Source organism: Monodon monoceros, unplaced genomic scaffold (genome assembly GCF_005190385.1).
Source record: "Monodon monoceros isolate NGI ecotype Baffin Bay Population unplaced genomic scaffold, NGI_Narwhal_1 Super_Scaffold_19, whole genome shotgun sequence".
Classification (NCBI taxonomy): Eukaryota; Metazoa; Chordata; class Mammalia; order Artiodactyla; family Monodontidae; genus Monodon; species Monodon monoceros.
In genome coordinates, this window is record NW_021703775.1 from 14,857,734 (window position 1) to 14,878,651 (window position 20,918).

Here is a 20,918-nt window from a genome sequence, read left to right on the forward strand (position 1 = left end):
AATACCGTACACTAACACATATATATGGAATCTAAAAAAAGAAAAGAGGTTCTGAAGAACCTTGCGGCAGACAGGAATAAAGACACAGACATAGAGAATGGACTTGTGGACATGGGGAGGGGGAAGGGTAAGCTGGGACGAAGTCAGAGAGTGGCATGGACATATATACACTAACAAATGTAAAAGAAATAGCTAGTGGGAAGTAGCCACATAGCACAGGGAGATCAGCTCGGTACTTTTTGTCTCCCTAGAGGGGTGGGATAGGGAGCGTGGGAGGGAGATGCAAGAGGGAGGGGATTTGGGGATATATGTATAGCTGATTCACTTTGTTATACAGCAGAAACTAACACACCACTGTAAAGCAATTATACTCCAATAAAGATGCTAAAAAAAACCCTTACACCTCAGAAATACATATGATCATAAGAGACTCCTCTGAATAAGTATATGCCAATAAATTGTATACCTTTGAAGAAATGTATAAATTGCTAGAAACATATTGCCCACCAAGACTGAATAAGGAAGAAACAGAAAATCTGAACAGACCAATAAGGATAAGGAGATTGAATGAGTAATCAAAAACCTCCCAGCACAGAAAAGCCCAGGACCAGATGACTTCACTGGTAAATTTTACCAAACATTTGGGGGGAGAAAAAAGAATTAATGTCGATATTTCTCAAACTTTTCCAAAAAAATTGAAGGGGTGGGAACACTACCAAACTCATTTTACAAGGCTAGCATTACCCTGACATTAGGGATCTAGCCTTGACTTCATCAAGCATTAGAGATGATTTCCTAGGCCAGTTAGGCCTTCACTCCTATCCTCCTAATGACAGAGAGCTGCAGAGGAAGGTTGATACTAGGTGATCCTAAAGGATCGTAAAGTATAGATAAGGAACGTGGAAGGAGGCAGACACACTTCTATTTCAGGCTCTGGCTCAAGCAAGGCTATTCTTTCTGACCCAACAGTGCCCACCTGTTAGTTATAGCCTTTATCAAGCAATATTTCCGCCACAGCTCCCGTCCTACTGCATACTTTCCTGTCTTACAGGTCAGTTAACTAATCTGGGAAAAACTTTGAACCCTAATTCTCTCATGCACAAACCTCCTGCATCAAGTATTGTACCAGTTGCATTGTCTAGTGCCAGGTCATTATTTTGCAGGTTGCTCCACCAAGCCCTGGGATCTGAAGTGGACACTCAGACTGCTCAGACCACTTTCTGGCCATCCATTTGGGGCTATGGAAGAGACAGGTGCATCCCCATGTGAGGTCCATGCACTCCGCTGAAACTTTTGGGGAACTGATTAACCCCTCCCTCATTGCTGGTGGCCCTCTGGATTTGATCCTCGGAATCTTTTCTATTTTCTTTTCTTTTTGGTCTCTCTAATAGCTATTCAGAGCACTTATATCTCTCACTCATTTCTCTTCATTTTTCTGAGGCATATCTTTTAGCTTTTTTGTTTTTTGTGGTACACGGGCCTCTCACTGTTGCGGCCTCTCCCGTTGCGGAGCACAGGCTCCGGACGCGCAGGCTCAGCGGCCATGGCTCACGGGCCCAGCTGCTCCACGGCATGTGGGATCTTCCCAGACCGGGGCATGAACCCGTGTTCCCTACATCGGCAGGCGGACCCTCAACCACTGCGCCACCAGGGAAGCCCTCTTTTAGCTTTTTAAACCTACCCTTTTTGGATCCATCCTTGCCCTGGCTTAGCCAAATTCTCTTCTTTCATCAAACTGGCACATCAAACCAGGGCAAATTAGGCAATATTGATGGAATCATAATACACACATGAATGTAAAAGAAGTTTGAATATTATTTAAGAAAGAATAGAGGGGTTTTAATTGACCACATTTAAAAATCCACATACATTTTAACATAGAAGCTACAGTCCCTGGTCTGGGGGTTTGTCTATAATTCACAATTACTTTTTAATTAGAAAGACATTTTGTCTCACATGTGTACTAATCTTTAAACACTTCAGAGGCAGAGAACATGTCATATTTTGTATTTCAGATTGTTCCAGCACAGTGACTAGCACATAGGTGTCCAAACATTGAATATTTACAGTCACATTACTGAAAATGCATATGCACCAATGCCATTTCTATGCACATATTTTAGAAACAGATGTGTAGAGCTGTCATTACCTTAAAATTCTTCTGATAGGATTTATACTGAAATGCACGTTTTTGAAGATCATCTAGAACTGACTGCAGATCATTCAACATGACGTTTACTTTGTCTTGGTCAGCGTTAATATCCAAAATCTGTGGATCCTGTAAAATTAAGATAGGTTTTGATTACTCATTCCTATTTTTTGATGTATACCATAAAAATAAATGAATTAATAAACGTTTTCAAAAAATATTTCTTCTAATTCTCTTTTCACTCTAAGTTTTAGAAAATATATTAAAATGGTTCTGTTTTTGAATTTAAAGCAATGCATATACATTGTAAAAATTACAGCAATGTATAAAGAAGTAACTTGGGGATAATATTGCTTTTAAAGAATACCTAATACATTTTCCCTCATCTGTTTTCACTTATTACATTTGTTTCAGCTAACGTGACTTCAGGTAAGGAGAGGTGAATACAATATGGAAAAGAAAGAAGAAAATATGATATAAGGAAAATTATCATTTTACAATAAAGGAATAATACAATTTATGGGACTGCCCTGGTGGCTCAGTGGTTAAGAATCTGCCTGCCAATTCAGGGGACACAGGTTCGATCCCTGGTCCAGGAAGATCCCACATGCCACAGAGCAACTAAGCCCATGGGCCACAACTACTGAGCCTGTGCGCCTAGGGCCCGTGCTCCTCAACAAGAGAAGCCACCACAATGAGAAGCTTGCACACCACAATGAAGAGTAGTCCCTGCTCGCTGAAACTGGAGAAAGCCTGCACGCAGCAATGAAGACCCAATGCAGCACCCCCCCCCCAAAAAAAACGGAATGATTACAATTTACAATAAAGGTATGATTCTATTTAATTGAAGTTCATAAAAAGGCAAAACCAATTTATGGCTTTAGAATTCAGGGTAGTGGCTGCCTTTGGAGAGGAAGGAAGGGTTAGTGACTAGGGGAGACACTAAGGATAGCAACAGCAATAGTTCTTCACCTCAGCAGTGGACACATGGATGTGTTCATTTTCTGAAAACTCACTGACTTGTACACTTATTACACTTATGTACAGCTTCCTCTGTGCAAAAATACAAAAATACTTCAATACAAAAGTAAAAACAGAGATAGCCTCATCCACCAGAGGGCAGACAGCAGAAGCAAGAACTACAATTCTGCAGCCTATGGAATGAAAACTACATTCACAGAAAGACAAAATGAAATATGTACCAGATGAAGGAACAAGGTAAAACCTCAGAAAAACAACTAAATGAAGTGGAGATAGGAAACCTTGCAGAAAAAGAATTCAGAATAATGATAGTGAAAATGATCCAGGACCTCAGAAAAAGAATGGAGGGAAAGACAGGGGAGATGAAAGAAATGTTTAACAAAGACCTAGAAGAATTAAAGAACAAAGACCTAGAAGAAATACAGAACAAACAAACAGAGATGAACAATACAATTACTGAAATGAAAAATACACTAGAAGGAATCAATAGCAGAATAACTGAGGCAGAAGAACAGATAAGTCACTTGGAAGACAGAATGGTGGAATTCACTGCTGCAGAACAAAGAAAAAAAGTGAAAAGAAATAAAGACAACCTAAGAGACCTCTGGGACAACATTAAAAACACAAATATTCGCAGTATAGGGGTCCCAGAAGGAGAAGAGAGAGAGAAAGGCCCCGAGAAAATATTTGAGGAGATTACAGTTGAAAACTTCCCTAACATGGGAAAGGAAATAGCCACCAAAGTCCAGGAAGTGCAGAGTCCCAGGCAGGATAAACCCAAGGAGAAACATGCTGAGACACATGGCAATCAAATTGACAAAAATTAAAGACAGAGAAAAATTATTAAAAGAAATAAGGGAAACATGACAGATAACATACAATGGAATTCCCATAAGGTTAACAGCGGATCTCTCAGCAGAAACTCTACAAGCCAGAAGGGAGAGGCATGATATATTTAAAGATGTGAAAGGGAAGAACCTACAACCAAGATTACTCTAACTGGCAAGGATCTCATTCAGAATCGATGGAGAAATCAAAAGCTTTAGAGACAAACAAAAGCTAAGAGAATTAAGCATCACCAAACCAGCTCCACAACAAATGGTAAAGAAACTTCTCTATTAAGAAAAATGGTAATACGAACATACATACTAATAATCACCTTAAATGTGAATAGATTAAATGTTCCAACCAAAAGTCACAGGCTCACTGAATGGATACAAAAACAAGACCTATATATATGCTGTCTACAAGAGACCCACTTCAGACCTAGGGACACATACAGACTGAAAGTGAGGGGATGGAAAAAGATATTCTACGCAAAGGGAAGTCAAAAGAAAGCTGGGGTAGCAATTCTCATATCAGGCAAAATACACTTTAAAATAAAGAATGTTACAAGAGACAAGGAAGGACACTACATAATGATCAAGGGATCAATCCAAGAAGAAGATATAACAATTGTAAATATTTATGCACCCAACATAGGAGCACCTCAATACATAACATAACAGGGGAAATTGACAGTAGCACAATAATAGTAGGGGATTTTAACACCCCACTTTCACCCATGGACAGATCATCCAAAATGAAAATAAATAAGGAAACACAAGCTTTAAATGATACATTAAACAAGATGGACTTAATTGATATTTATAGGACATTCCACCCAAAAACAACAGAATACAATTTTTTCTCAAGTGCTCATGGAACATTCTCCAGGATAGATCACATCTTGGGTCACAAATCAAGCCTTGGTAAATTTAAGAAAACTGAAATCATATCAAGCATCTTTTAAAACCACAACGCTATGAGATTAGAAATCAATTACAGGAAAAACACGTAAAAAACACAAACACATGGAGGCTAAATGATACACTACTAAATAACCAAGAGATCATTGAAGAAATCAAAGAGGAAATCAAAAACTACCTAGAGACAAATGACAATGAAAACATGATAATCTAAAACCTATGGGATGCAGCAAAAGCCGTTCTAAGAGGGAAGTTTGTAGCAGTACATTCCTACCTCAAGAAACAAGAAAAATCTCAAATAAACAATCTAACCTTACACCTAAAGGAACTAGAGAAAGAAAAACAAACAAAACCCGAAGTTATTAGAAGGAAAGAAATCATAAAGATCAGAGCAGAAATAAATGAAATAGAAACAAAGAAAACAATAGCAAAGATCAATAAAACTAAAAGCTGCTTCTTTGTGAAGATAAACAAAATTGATAAACCATTAGCCAGACTCATCAAGAAAAAGAGGGAGAGGAATCAAATCAATAAAATTAGAAATGAAAAAGGAGAAGTTACAACAGACACCACAGAAATACAAAGCATCCTAAGAGACTACTACAAGCAACTCTATGTCAATAAAATGGACAACCTGGAAGAAATGGACAAATTCTTAGAAAGGTATAAGCTTCCAAGACTGAACCAGGAAGAAAGAGAAAATATGAACAGACAAATCACAAGTAATGAAATTGAAACTGTGATTAAAAATCTTCCAACAAACAAAAGTCCAGGACCAGATGGCTTCACAAGTGAATTCTATCAAACATTTAGAGAAGAGCTAACACCCATCCTTCTCAAACTCTTCCAAAATATTGCAGAGGAAGGAACACTCCCAAACTAATTCTACGAGGCCACCATCACCCTGATACAAAAACCAGAGATACTGGAAAAAAAGGAAAATTACAGACCAATATCACTGATGAATATAGATGCAAAAATCCTCAACAAAATACTAGCAAACAGAATCCAACAACACATTAAAAGAATCATACACCATGATCAAGTGGGATTCAATATATGCAAATCAATTGATGTGATACACCATATTAACAGACTGAAGAATAAAAACCATATGATCATCTCAATAGATGTAGAAAAAGCTTCTGACAAAATTCAACACCCATTTATGATAAAAACTCTCCAGAAAGTGGGCACAGAGGGAACCTACCTCAACATAATAAAGGCCATATATGACAAACCCACAGCAAACATCATTCTCAATGGTGAAAAATTTAAAGCATTTCCTCTAAGACCAGGAATAAGACAAGAGTGTCCACGGTTGCCATTATTATTCAAGATAGTTTTGGAATTCCTAGCCATGGCAATCAGAGAAGAAAAAGAAATAAAAGAATACAAATTGGAAAAGAAAAAGTAAAACTATCACTGTTTGCAGATGACATGATACTATACATAGAGAATCCTAAAGATGCCACCAGAAAATTACTAAAGCTAATCAATGAATTTGGTAAAGTTGCAGGATACCAAATTAATGCACAGAAATCTCTTGCATTCCTATACACTAACAATGAAAGATCAGAAAGAGAAATTAAGGAAACAATCCCATTCACCATTGCAACAAAAAGAATAAAATACCTAAGGATAAATCTACCTAAGGAGGTCAAGACCTGTACCCCAAAACTATATGACACTGATGAAAGAAATCAAGGATGACACAAACAGATGGAGAGATATACCATGTTCTTGGATTGGAAGAATCAATATTATGAAAATGACTATACTACCCAAAGCAATCTACAGATTCAATGTAATCCCTATCAAACTACCAATGGCATTTTTCACAAAATAGAACAAAAAAATCTTAAAATTTGTATGGAGACACAAAAGACCCTGAATATCCAAAGCAATCTTGAGGGCAAAAAAAGGAGCTGGAGGACTTCAGAATGTACTACAAAGCTACAGTAATCAAGACAATATGGTACTGGCACACAAACAGAAATATAGATCAATGGAACAGGATAGAAAGCCCAGAGGGAAACCCACGCACCTATGGTCAACTAATCTATGACAAAGGAGGCAAGGATATACAATGGAGAAAAGACCGTCTCTTCATTAAGTGTTGCTAGGAAAACTGGACAGCTACATGTAAAAGAATGAAATTAGAACACTCCCTAACACCATACACAAAAATAAACTCAAATTTGATTAGACACCTAAATGTGAGACTGGACACTATAAAACTCTTAGAAGAAAACATAGGAAGAACACTCTTTGACACAAATCACAGCAAGACCTTTTTTGACCCACCTCCTAGACTAACAGAAATAAAAACAAAAATAAAGAAATGGGACCTAATTAAACTTAAAAGCTTTTGCACAGCAAAGGAAACTATAAACAAGATGAAAAGATAACCCTCAGAATGGGAGAAAATATTTGCAAACAAGCAAAAAAGGATTAATCTCCAAATTATATAAGCAGCTCATGTGGCTCAATATTAAAAAAACAGACAACCCAATTAAAAAATGGGCAGAAGACCTAAATAGACATCTCTCCAAAGAAGACATACAGATAGCCAAGAGGCACATGAAAAGCTGCTCAACATCACTAATTATTAGAGAAATGCAAATCAAAACTACAATGAGGTATCACCTCACACCAGTTAGAATGGGAATCATCAGAAAATCTACAAAGAAAAAATGCTGGAGAGGGTATGGAGAAAAGGGAACCCTCATGCACTCTTGGTGGGAATGTAAATTGATGCAGCCATTATGGAGAACAGTATGGAGGTTCCTTAAAAAATTAAAAATAGAATTACCATATGACCCAGCAATCCCACTACTGGGCATATGCCCAGAGAAAACCATAATGCCAAAAGACACATGCACCACAATGTTCACTGCAGCACTATTTACAATAGCCAGCTCATGGAAGCAACCTAAATGCCCATTGACAGACAAATGGATAAAGAAGATGTGGTACGTATATACAATGGAATATTACTCAGCCGTAAAAAGGAACAAAATTGGGTCATTTGTAGAGGTGTGGATGGACCTAGAGATTGTCATACAGAGTGAAGTAAGTCAGAAAAAGAAAAACAAATAGCGTATATTAACGAATTTATGTGGAATCTAGAAAAATGGTACAGATGAACCGGTTTGCAAGGCAGAAATAGACACAGATGTAGAGAACAAACGTATGGACACCAAGGGGGGAAATTGGTGGCGGGGTGGTGGGATTAATTGGGAGATTGGGATTGACATGTGTACACTAATATGTATAAAATAGATAACTAATAAGAACCTGCTGTATAAAAAATAAATAAAATAAAATTTAAAAATTAAAAAAAAAAGAATCATCCGGATGTCTAGTCTAAGTTCTTAAAATAATTCCTCTTGCATCTTTTGTATAGGAAAATTGGTGCAAGTTAATCAAACATTCTTCTGTATCATTTATCAATTTATACTCTACCTCTTTCTAAGGGGAAATTTTCTAATATGCGTCTAAGCAAACTCTAAAATTGTCACAATGACTATAAAATATGCTAACAGGTTGTAAAAACACTCATTTCATAATAATAAATAGAAGTCAGCAGAAGGAGAATTCAATACTGCATACATGCTCTATTCAGTATCTAAGAGAGGTTCAGAAACACTTTCAATTTTCAATAGCAGCTCAGAGAATTAAGCCATAAAAAACCAAAAGTTAAACCAGATTAAAATGAAATATGCTTTCTAAATGGTTTATTAAAATGGAATAGTCAGCCTTTACACAGATTTTTAAATCCTGCTTCAGCTTACCTGTGCTAGCAGCTTTATTTCATTCACTTCATTGCTTAGATCCTCAAGATCTCTGCCCAGGTGCAGACAAAATTGCTTAATCCTTGTTTCTCTGTCACCCACGGATTTATCAATGGCATTCCGAACAGCAACAATGGATGGCTTCATAGTTACAAAAACAGCGAAGTCTTCGGGAGGTGTGGGAACCTGATATTGCTCAATCAGCTTGTGCATCTGAACCACTACATTCCCTTCATCTTCAAGGCTTTCAATCTAAACAGAAACATTCGTTGCTCGTTAAACAAATCAGAGTCCTGTTACACCCGTTAAGATTGTCTGGTAGGAGACAGCTGCTGTGCATCGTAAACATCACGCTGTGAAGAGCCAGCACACGGAGGGGTGCGTTTAATGCAGATCCAACTGGCTGGAGCCTGCTGGGTGGCAAATACAGTCATTGCTACGATGCAGGTAATAAGGCCCAGGAGGTAAGTTTTTCAGAGCTGAGCATAGTTAGTATTACTGTTGTAAGTGTTTAGATTTGTCTCTCTGTTTTGTTCTCTAGTAGATTAAACAGTGCCAATATTTAAAGTTTTCAGAGACAACAGGTGCTGTGAGGATGCCCAGCTGTAACATCTGAGATTCCAGGCCTGTGTGTTGAGAAGTGACTGTCCCAGGGCAGCCCCTGAGGTGTGTGGACCATGTACCCATAGATTCAGAACCCTGATCTATGGTGAGACTCACACTACCCTTTAATAAGGCTTTTAAAACCTTTATTACTGACTACTAAACATCTTTGCTTTGGTGCCCTAACTTCAGTGGACAGTGCCTTTACTAAATTTTTGGCAAGGACTCCCCAGTTTTTGGGGAGCCCTCCTCTCTGCCACTCTGCCACAAGATTATAGAGCGAGTATCCATGTTCTACAACTTGACCCACCTCCTGGCCACAAGCTGAACCAGGGAGAGTCAAATTGGGACCTACTGAAACCAGCTTAGTCTGATCTCTCTCTTGAACTTGGGAAGAGTTAGAGTGCAGCTGTTGGCAGAGGCTATTTGCTTCCATGGGGTAACAAAGCATGTCCTAAACAGGAAATGAAAACTGCAGAGAGGCTTTAGAGAGATGGTTCTCAACCTTTAGCTGCATCCCAATCGCCCTGGCAAGTTTGGTAAAACAAAGATTGTTGAACCCCTCCTGAGAGTTTCTGATTCAGAAGGTCCAGGGTGGGGCCTGAGAATATGCAAGTTCTCCAGTGATACTGATGCAGCTGGTGTCGGGAACACCCTTTGAGAACCACTGTTCTAGAGAGGAGCAGAGATGCGAGATGGAAAGAGAGGTCTCTTTGGTTTCCCTATGCTGCTCTAGTCCCTAGTTCCTGCCCTTTTTAAAGGCTAGGCTCTATCCATACCTTTGGATTCCAAAAGATATCCCTGCAAACTTAGAATAAATCTTCTCATTTTTCCAAGCTAACTATGTGAGTTTTTGTTACTTTCAACCAAAAGTGTCTAACATCTTCAATAAGTTACAAATAGAACTAAGTCTGACAACCAAAATCTGCTCACCTTCCTGGATTTCTGGTACGTGGAGTAAGCATATGTCCTGTTTTCTCTGGGAGTGTCTTGGTTTACACCAAGGTATTGTCCTGGCATGATGATTAATGGTGCCTCTTTCATTCTCAAAAATGTTTGGTCAGACAGTGATTATGTGGCCTGCCCTACCTATGCTGGCTGGTGGTCTACCCATTCACTGTAAAAGGGTATCTAAGAGTTATCTCAAATTTCTTTTGCTGTCCCCTCATTCAGTTGCCCACTAAGCCCTTTGAATTCTACTTACTTAATATCACTAGAATGCATTCCTTCTCTCCTATCCTTGGAAATACTACTTTAGCTATGGTTCATCAGCTTTCTCCACAAAACACCCCTTCTACATAGCATACCAACTGCCATATCCTGTTCTTGCCACGTTGCCTCAGGTCTGTGCATGCAAATTTCCCTCTCCCTGGAATGCCTACCTGAATAGATGGACTTTAGGACAAAGCTTAAATGCCCCAACCTCCGCAAGCCTTCTGTAACTCATAGGAATGACTGCACCCTCCCTCTGCTCCACCACCACCCTGCCCACAACAGTATCTTGTACCTATATCCATTGTATAAGAGTTATCTGCTGTCATTCATTCATTTCAAGGACTCTGAGGTCCTTGAAAGCAGGTTTACTCATTGTTGTCATCCTTGCGTCCTGCTAAGTGAGTGTTTACAACGTTTTTGGAACTAATGGATTAGGTTCCAAAGAAAAGCTGTCTGTGTGTGCAGAGCATTTTCCTAAGAAAGGCTGCTTCCCCAACACACCACCCATCATGCACAGACAACCTTATGGAGACGGGGCACAGTCTGGGTTTCTGCATATGGCACATCGACTCTCCTGTTCTGGAACCAGAGAGAGAGCAGTCTACCCCCTGCTACATGATCCATAGTTTATACAACAGGATCAGGGTAGGGGTGGGGGCTGAATCCATTCATTAAACATTTAACATTTAGAATTGATATCAGAGGAGAGAGATTCTCTCTCTCGGTGGCCTGCTAGACTTGCAACATGTGACCTGGGAGGTGCCGGTGGCCACGTGTGCTGCTGAGGTTGAAACAGCAGGAGCAATGTGTTTGCAGAGGTAAAGGAGCAAAGGAGACCCTCAGAGAGATGCAGAGAGGAGAGAGGATCACCTGGGTTTCCCACAGCCTTCTTATTCCTGGCTCTGGTAAATTCCTAAGCCTAGTCACATTCTTGGTGTGGGTGTGGGTGGGGTGTGTTCCATGGAATAGTCCTTCCTCCTTAAATAGGGTCCACATTTTGTCCTAAGGTAGGACTAAACCTCAACTGGGTTTTGGTTATTTGACAAAGAGTCTTTCTGACTGCAGATAATAATAAATGCTGGGCATCTTTAGCCTCCTGGGATGATGTATAAGTAGACTTGAGGGAAAACAACAATCATCTTGAGATCATCACATTTGAGAAGATGTTGTTTCTTGAAATGAGAAACAAAATTTTTACTTTTATAGGTACATGAAATAGCCTTTACTATTAATTCTGTTAACAATATATAACATTATCCAACAGATTATTGTTGTTAATGACTTATTTCACATTTCAGTTTGTATTTTTAAATTTGTAACATATCTTCAATTTCCAGATATTTAAGAAAATGATTTAACTCTATCTTAAATGCCAACTGCTGTGACTGAAAAACCTGACTATTGAAACTAAATGCTAGATTGCGTGCCACAGGGGAAAGATGGGAGGAGGAAACCACGTTTTCGGAGAGAGAGAAATAAGGGAGACAAAAGAGTGAGTGAGTGTGTGTGTGTGTGTGTGTGTGTGTGTGTATGAGAGAGAGATAGAGAGACAGAGAGAGACAGAGAGAGAGAGGGAGGGAGGGAGGGAGAGAGCGGACCCCAGCATTTGTGTTACTTGAGTCCCCATATCTGCTGTTGTCTCCCTGTCCCGCCTCCCTGTTTAAGCTAAAGTTGGGTTTCTTTTATTCCTAATTGGAAGGTTCCTGACTATTATGAAAATACAGGTTAAGGAGGATCAAGACTTCCATTATGACTAATATCAAGTTTACAATTCTATTGTCATCTATCACAAATAAGAATTGCAATAAACTGGGGTTGAGAGCATTGGCTTTGCAGTCAGAGACCCAAGTGTAAATTCCGGCTCCACTACAAAAAGCTCTGTGATCCTGGACAGCATAACCTAGTTTTGTCCCTGTTTCCTCATCTGCAGAATGAGAATAAAAATTCTTTATACTTCTTAAGTTTTTGCAAGGATCAAAAATGTAATGTATGTAGAAAATGTAGTGCATTCCCGGCTAGCAGTACGAGTTTGATCAATGTTAGCTGTCATTACTACTGTGATGTAAGGCATATACTTACTTTGCCTGAAAGTGTTTTTGATATTCTGACAGCTGTTTCCTGACCTTCAGTCCCTCAATTTCTCTTACTTGCCTTCCTTACTCACCACAAGATCTGGAATAGTGAGAATCAACTCACCCTTTCCTGAATTTCATCAAGAAATACTAAGTTGTTAACATATTCTATGGTGGTCGTTGGGACAAATTCAAGTTTATATTCTGCATCTTGTGCCTCAGAGACAAGGGCATCCACTTTTTTCTTGCTTAGACGAGGAAGCATATAATTTAGCACCTAGGAAAGAAAAAGGAACTGTGAATCATAACTACTTGAGTATTTCCATTTTATTATATATTTTAGATAAATTCTAATTGAATGGCTGTTAAGCCGGCAGGTATTGGAAGCAGCAGTATATGTGAAGGGACTGGGTTTTTTTCACATTGAACCAATAGGAAGGGCTAGTTTTTTTTTTTTTTTTTTTTTTTTTTTTTTTGTACGCGGGCCTCTCACAGCTGTGGCCTCCCCCGCCGCGGAGCACAGGCTCCGGACACGCAGGCCCAGCATCCATGGCTCACGGGCCCAGCTGCCCCACAGCACGCGGGATGCTCCCGGACCGGGTCACGAACCCGTGTCCCCTGCATCGGCAGGCGGACTCCCAACCACTGCGCCACCAGGGAAGCCCAAAGGGCTAGTTTTGAAGATAATTTCTAGAACAAGCTGGATTGCACAACTTATTAAAAAGTTTGCCTAAATGCTCTGATCTTTTGTAAGTGCCCTTTCTGCTACTTTGCCCTGTACAGTGAACATTGTGGTGCCCTCCCCAGCATCAACTCCACTTCTTTCCTGTTGGGTGGTAGTAATGTGGTTTGGAGGAAACTGATCTCCCCTTTAGAAACAAAGACAGAGTCTGATCAGTCATAAGGCAAATATGAACATGGCTTCCTTTGGCTAATGTGATCGGATTAGGGCGAACCTCTGACCTTAGCTGATCCAGTTAAGTAGAAACACAAGACTTTTGTTTAAGGATGAGAGATCTCTCATGTTCTCTCTCCCTGGACATGAACAAGGAAATAATTAGCCTATGGAGCTTTTGACAGCCATTTGAGAAATGTGAAGGCATGTGAGCTTTAGGTTGAAGCTGGCACATCAGAAGGCTTGGTATAGAGAATTACTAAAACTACTACTGAGTCACTAGATTACACCTCCCTGATGGCCATCCACTCTCTGGACTTTTTAGATGCATAGCCCATACACTTTCTGATTGCTGAAGCCAGTTTGAGTTGAGTGTTCCTTGGCTTGGTATATAGTAGTGCTCTTAGTGCTCAGAAGTGTTTGCTGAAATTGAATTCTATATATTTTTTCTTTTGCAACAAATGAAGCAGCAAAGCTCTAGAAGAAAGCCCAATGCCATACAACGAATTAGTGACAGAATAGATACTAGCACTCAGGCCTGCAGCCTTTTAGACAGGGCTCTGTCTTCTTTCATCTGCACGAGGGGTCAGCAGAAGTTTTCTATAAGGGCCAAATAGTAAATATTTTAGATTTTCAGGACATATGGTCTCTGTCACAACTACTCAGCTCTGCCCTTGTAGTGAGAAAGCAACCATAGGCAGTACATAAGCCAACTGTCATGGGTGTGTTCTAGTAAAACCGTACGTACACAACAGGTGGCAGGCTGGACTGGTCCTGTGGGTTGTAGTTTGACAATCTCTGTTCTACACCATTATCTCTCTGGAGGTATTTGACAGTATATGTGACTCTAAAGGAAGACCTGTAAGTTATTGCAGAAGCAATCAAGTTTCCTCAGCTCTACAACTCACCAAAATATAATCAGATCTTTAGGGACAGTTTCAGATCAGGAAATGATCTCCTAAACTTGATCTCGGTATCCTAGAATCAACCAGCATTCCCACTAGGATCCTGAGCTGTTACAGTGGTGCCTCTTCTGTAGGAAGTCTTGAAATGCTCCAACAAAGGAAAAAGGAATGGGTGTAAGAGGCTAGTCTGAGGGCTGCTGTCTCCTCACCTGAAAGCTGACTGTGCTTGGGACAGAAAGAAGAATATGGGACTTTTCCTAGAAATTAAGGATGCACAACAGACCAACGTTAATTTTAAATATCTGTAATACTGGAAAATAAAGATAGGTTATTTGCAAGAGAAAAATCATAAAATAGTTGTAGAGACCATAATTTAAAATTTTCTTAGTTCATAGTTACCTCCAAGCATCGCAAAGGTGATGGAATTAGTTTTTCTTTTAGTTGCTTAGTGTCAATGAGCAGCAGTCCTACATTCCTGGTGTGTCTTAGAGCTACTGCGTCCTTGTGCTGCCTGTGATATTTTTCCAGTTGTTCACTAAAGAACTTAACATCTAGGTAAAGTAATTCACATAAAGCATAAAACACATGTATTAGATTTTAAAGGATCATTATAAAGATATATTAAAAATCACTGCATTAATAAATTTACATACATATTTATAATGTATTATCCATATGTAGAGGACCTTGTGTAATTTTAAAATGTTAATTCATAATGCTTTATTCTTGAAACTAATATTTAATAATGTAAATATGTTCTCTGTCTCCTGTTAAGAATGGCACATGAAAATAACTTGTAATTGTATTAGAGGATCTGGTTTAGAATGGATTAGATTCTAGAGTCAGGTTGGTTTGAAGTTGGCTTAATCTAAGGGTTCTCCCACATGGTAACTCAAAGTAAGCATTCATTGAGGCTAAGGCTTTGTCAATTTGTGTCTACCATATATTGAAGTTGAATTTTGATAATATTCCCTTCGCCATTTTCTCCCTTTCCCAAACCAGTGGAAGCCTGATTACCTTAAATACACTTTTATCATACTCTTGGTCAAAAACAGCTCTTACTAATACACATATAATACTAAACTACTTTACTCATCTTTCAAAATCCTGTACCTCTCGGCCTTTAAATATTTAGTTAACTTTATTTCCAATTACTCTCTCTGCTTGAGTCAGATTGATTTCCTTACTGCTTCTTGTTTTTCTTCTCTAATCCTCCCCTCTACCATCCCAAAGAGAAAAGGGTGTTGATTCTTGCCTTTATTCATATCATCTTCTCTCCTGGATACAAGGGAGAGTTTGACACAGTATAAAGAACACATCAGGGACTTCCCTGGTGGCGCAGGGGTTAAGACTCCTCACTCCCAATGCAGGGAGCCTGGGTTCAATCCCTGGTCAGGGAACTAGATCCCAAGTGTATGACGCAACTAAGAGTTCACATGCCACAGCTAAAGAGCCCATGAGCCACAACTAAGACACGGTGCAACCAAATAACTAAATAAAATAAAATAAATATTTTTTTTAAAAAGAACAAATCAGACAAAGTGTTAGAAGACCTAGGCTCAAGTCTTTAACCCATCTGTGGCTTTGGGTAAGTTAGTTGATAGTTGATCTTCCTGAGCTTCGGCTTCCTTGTGATACAAAAACGGGATGACAATTATCTGTCCTACTCATTTCAGAAGGTTTTGATGTGTGTATTTTTTTTTTTTTTTTTTTTTTTGCTGTACTTGGGCCTCTCACTGTTGTGGCCTCTCCCATTGCGGAGCACAGGCTCCGGACGTGCAGGCTCAGCGGCCATGGCTCACGGGCCCAGCCGCTCCATGGCACGTGGGATCTTCCCGGACCGGGGCACGAACCCGTGTCCCCTGCATTGGCAGGCATACTCTCAACCATTGCGCCACCAGGGAAGCCCTGATGTGTATATTTTTGAGAACTGACGAAATAAGTATATCAAATGATCTGAGAAGACTTCTGGTAAGGAAACCTGTATAATGTGGATTGGTCAGGTATTTTCCAAACTTATTTGAACACAGAGTCTTTTTCATTTTTTCATGGTATCATGTAACATCCTTCAGAATAGTGGTTCAAGGAATACTAGCTTGGGAAACACCAATTTGGTCCAATACTTTCATTTTATACATGAAGAAATTTAGATCATTCGAGGTTAAATGACTTGGCCATGGTCATACATAGCCATGTTCAAAGGGAAACAAAAGAGTAAAGCTGATAGAAGAGTTCTCTCTTTATGAGCTAGAGGAGAGGCAGTTTGTACAACAGTTAAGCACACAAACTTTCAAGTCAGAGAAAATGATTTCTAAACCACTGACTAGCTGTGTAAACTTGAAGTTACCTTATCTCTATATATTTTCACTTCCTTATTTGTAAAATGAGAATACTCGCCTCATAGAATTATGAGGATTAGATGAGATGCCTGAAAATCACTTAGCACAGGATCTATCATAAGTGCTCAGGAAGTATAGAAATTATTAGTAAACACTGACATTTATAGGAATTCAGGGGTGAGATATGGCTGATTAGTTCAGGAAGCCAGAGTTTGTCCCCTGATCGTCTTCTGGGGCTAGACAGGGGTCAGTGTGGCTAAAAGTTTGGTTAAACAGACATTTGTTAAGTGTAAGTGTCTATAATATGTGCTAGGCAGTGTTAGAAGAGTTTGAGGGAATATGATAACAGGCAAGGCATGGTATCCAAGGGGCAAAGCTACATTCTATTAACCTCTGGCTAACAGTTGGGTTTGAGGTTTAGGAAGTACCAGGGAGTTCCTAAAAAAGGAGGAACACAAGGTTTAGGAGTCCAGACCAATGTACTCCAGAGTCCCAGAAAACAAACAGCTGATACCTATGAGACCCTGGTTCCAGGATTGGATAGAATTGACAAGCCAAGGCAGGACTAGAAGAAGGGCAACCTGGGAGCTTGGTGGCCTCACCCAGATGGGTGGTTGGTGAGGGAGTAAAGTTATCCAGTGTGAGGAACATGGTAACAGGATACTAGGAGGCCTTGGCTCAAGGTTATGAGTAGAAGATCTAGGGGATTAGAACTAGTTATTTGGATTAGGCCTACTCCATGTGCTGAAATGCCAGGTTCCACACCTTACTGCCACCCTGGTGCCATTGTGTCCCTGTCAGTCCCCTTCAGTTCAACACACACTAAGTCTCAGTGTGATGGTGTTGGTGAAGAACAGTAGAAATGAACTTGTCTAATTTGTTTTCTAAAGTAAGACCCCACTTCAGTTTCTTGAGCAGGTCAGTGTCTTGAAAAAAAGGATCTGTTTCAGATTTTAAAAACTTAACGGACATAACAAGTGAATATAGTGCCTGCTCTTGGACTAGATACTGGGTCAGACTAGCTGCAAACTGCTTTATTTGGGGGATTCTGAATAGGGACTAAATATTGATATTAAGGAATTCTTGGTTTTTCTTTATTAGGTGTGATAATATTAATTTGGTTCTGTAGGAACATGTTTTTTAGAGATGAATATTGAAATATTTCATTTAGGGATGGCAAGTCTAATTTACTTTAAAATACTTCAGCATAATAAAAAGAATGGGTTGAAACAAAAGCATAAAAATTTACAGAAAAAATCAGTGTTGCTTTGTGAGGCAAAGTATCAGAGTAATCATTTTTGTGCATAAGAAAATAAAGGAATAAAGCCAGTTCATGAAATAAAAAAAGAATATGAATGATATGCTTCACATTTTTAAATGGTAATATTGAATAATATATACTTAATTTTTGTAAACATTTGGGAACTTTCTTGCCTGAAATTTCACTTGGGTATTGTATTTTATTTCCTTTTGTTGAAGATAACGAGTTTAATAAAATAATTTCCCTTCGGATCTGATTTCATGACTAAGAGTTGTGGATTCATACCCACCAGGTTACAATATGGCCACAGAAATAGAGTAACTTGAATTCCTGAGACACATGTTGCACTATGTAAACATTTTTTAAAGGAATCTGAGAGGTAAACATTCCTTTTGACTCCTTCCCATGTAAAGGCTATATAACCTTAGCACTGGTACAACTTGATACTAAAAGATAAGCTTTTGGGGAGGAATTCTTTCCCATAATATTCTGAAATAAAACAGTAACAGTAAACCTAAAGAAAAAAAAAAGTGGTTCTACAGCAAATAATCTAGAAATGAATAAATTCTTGCATTTTGTCAGGCCAACGCTTTGGGGCTACCATTTCTGTCACCATACATCACCAAACAGAAACATACACAATGATAAACCTTGATATACCTGTCAAACATAATTAGTAAGGACAAACAGAAAACTTACCAGGTTCTTGAAGTTTAAGAGCTTGTAAATCAAGACTTTCATTTTCCTTGAAGAATATCTGAAACTTTTCAAACGTAGCTGCATATAATTGAGCAGATTCAAATGCTGCCTGTATGGTTTCCTAAATGTTATAAAAAAACAGACAAACTATATTTTTCCTGAGCAGAATTCAATTCAATAAAACTGAACAAACACAGCTGCCTTCTCTGTGCCCAACACTATGCTTTGACCTGAGGATACGTAAGTGAGGAAAGATACCATCCTGGATGACAAGAAGCAATGAATGGATTCTCTTATAAAACTAAAAAAAAAAAAATACACATTCAAATCTGACTTTCAAAGGATTGTTCCTTATGACTGAAAGGAGACACACCTGTAATTTTTTTTAGCTTCATGGTGAACTTATACATCACTAGTAAATATATGGTAAGAGACAATGTCTATTTATTTTCCAAACTGCAAATTTTATATCTTGGTTAGTGTTTTTGAGCAAAGGCAAAATCATTTAGCATAGTTACAAAATTACTTACCTAATCTCATTATTAACTTCTCTGTGCTGTCAAGTCTCCTATTCCAAAATGTCTTCATAATTTGCCCTAATAAAATTCTTTCCTTCCCCTCACTTAACCTTGGCTCCAACCTCCACTTCCCCACAGTTTTTCCTACAATACCCATGTCAATACATGTTATCATAGTTCAATGCCTATGAACAGCAGTTAGGATCAATTTGTTGTTGGTCTTGGTCCATTATTCCCTGGCTGCACTCAATTGCCTTCCCTTACATTTCCTACCGAGACTTCTTGCAAATGACTGCAATTTGTCCCAAGGAAAACTAGAGATGATCAGTGGAATTGCTCATTCCCAACGCATCGGTGCTAGGGTATTGCTTTATGGATTCAGACTCTTGCTTTAGGGATAGTGGGTAGCAGTAGAAAGTTTCATTACAAACAATAGCACACACCCTGGATGGCTTAGTTACTTGTTCATTTATTTCCTTTTAATAGGTTCTTATGTAATCTTCCAGAATATTTCTGCTGTTTATTTATTTACATTAAAAACTGAGGGGAAGAAATTATGTCAAAGTATGTCTCCTTTGAGAAGATGTGCTACATATATACATTGGAATATTACTCAGCCATAAAAAGGAATGAAATAGTGCCATTTGCAGCGACATGGATGGACCTAGAGACTGTCATACAGAGTGAAGTAAATCAGAAAAAGAGAAATAAATATGATATAATATTGCTTATATGTGGAATCAATAAAAATGGTAGAGATGAGCTTATGTGCAAAGCAGAAATAGAGTCACAGATGTAGAGAACAAACTTATGGTTACGAAGAGGGGAAGGGGCAGTGGGATGAATTGGAAGATTGGGACTGACACATGTACAGTACTATGTATAAAATAAATAACTAACGAGAACCTACTGCATAGCACAGGGAACTCTACTTAATGCTCTGGGGTGACCTAAATGAGAAGGAAATCTAAAAAAGCGTAGATATATGTATACGTAAAACTGATTCACTTTGCTGTATAGCAGAAACTAACACAACGTTGTAAAGCAACTATACTCCAATAAAAATTAATAATAAAAAAGAACATCCTTTCCCCCACAGCAAAACAAAAAAAAAGTATATCTCCTTTGAGCAGACTTAAGAGTCTCTGATACGTGATCATGCAGGTATTAGAAACACAACGGGAGGCCTGTAAATGGAAAGCTCCCCCAACATGTTCAAAATATGATTTTAAACCTCACAGGAAATTTGCTGGAATAGTACAAAGAATTCCATATATCACCACTGAAATTCCCTAATTTTTAACAATATATCACATTTGTTTTATCATTCTCTTTCTCTATATATATTATTTTACCCTGAACCATTTGGAAGAAAGTTGCAGACACAGACATTTTTACACCTAAATATTTCAGGGTTTATTTAATAAAGACAAGGATATTTTCTTATAGAACCATAGTATAATGACCTAAATCAGGAAATTAGCATTGATATTAATACTATTATCAATTACAGATCTTATACAAATTTGGCCATTTGTCCCAATAATGTCTTTCATAACAAAATAAAAAACCTTTTTTTCCTGGTCCACTGTCCTATCCAGGATCATGTATTGAATCTTGTATCTTGTATCGTATCATGTATTTCTTGTATTGTATCTTGTCACATCTCTGCAGTGTCCTTTAATCTGAACAATCTCTCAATCTTTGTCTTTCGTGACCTTTAACATTTTTGAAAA

The 20,918-nt window shown here is 38.6% G+C and overlaps 1 protein-coding gene across 1 annotated transcript in view; it reads right to left on the reverse strand.

Moving 5' to 3' along the window:
• Positions 1 to 20,918, reverse strand: part of DNAH6 (dynein axonemal heavy chain 6) — a 291,735-nt gene that overhangs the window by 201,580 nt on the left and 69,237 nt on the right. The window contains exons 12-16 of the mRNA XM_029232839.1: positions 18,665 to 18,785; positions 14,765 to 14,916; positions 12,690 to 12,842; positions 8,676 to 8,927; positions 2,150 to 2,278 (exon numbers count right to left, since the gene is read on the reverse strand). Of these exons, the coding sequence (XP_029088672.1) occupies positions 2,150 to 2,278; positions 8,676 to 8,927; positions 12,690 to 12,842; positions 14,765 to 14,916; positions 18,665 to 18,785 (807 nt within the window). The remainder of the gene's footprint in view (positions 1 to 2,149; positions 2,279 to 8,675; positions 8,928 to 12,689; positions 12,843 to 14,764; positions 14,917 to 18,664; positions 18,786 to 20,918) is intronic.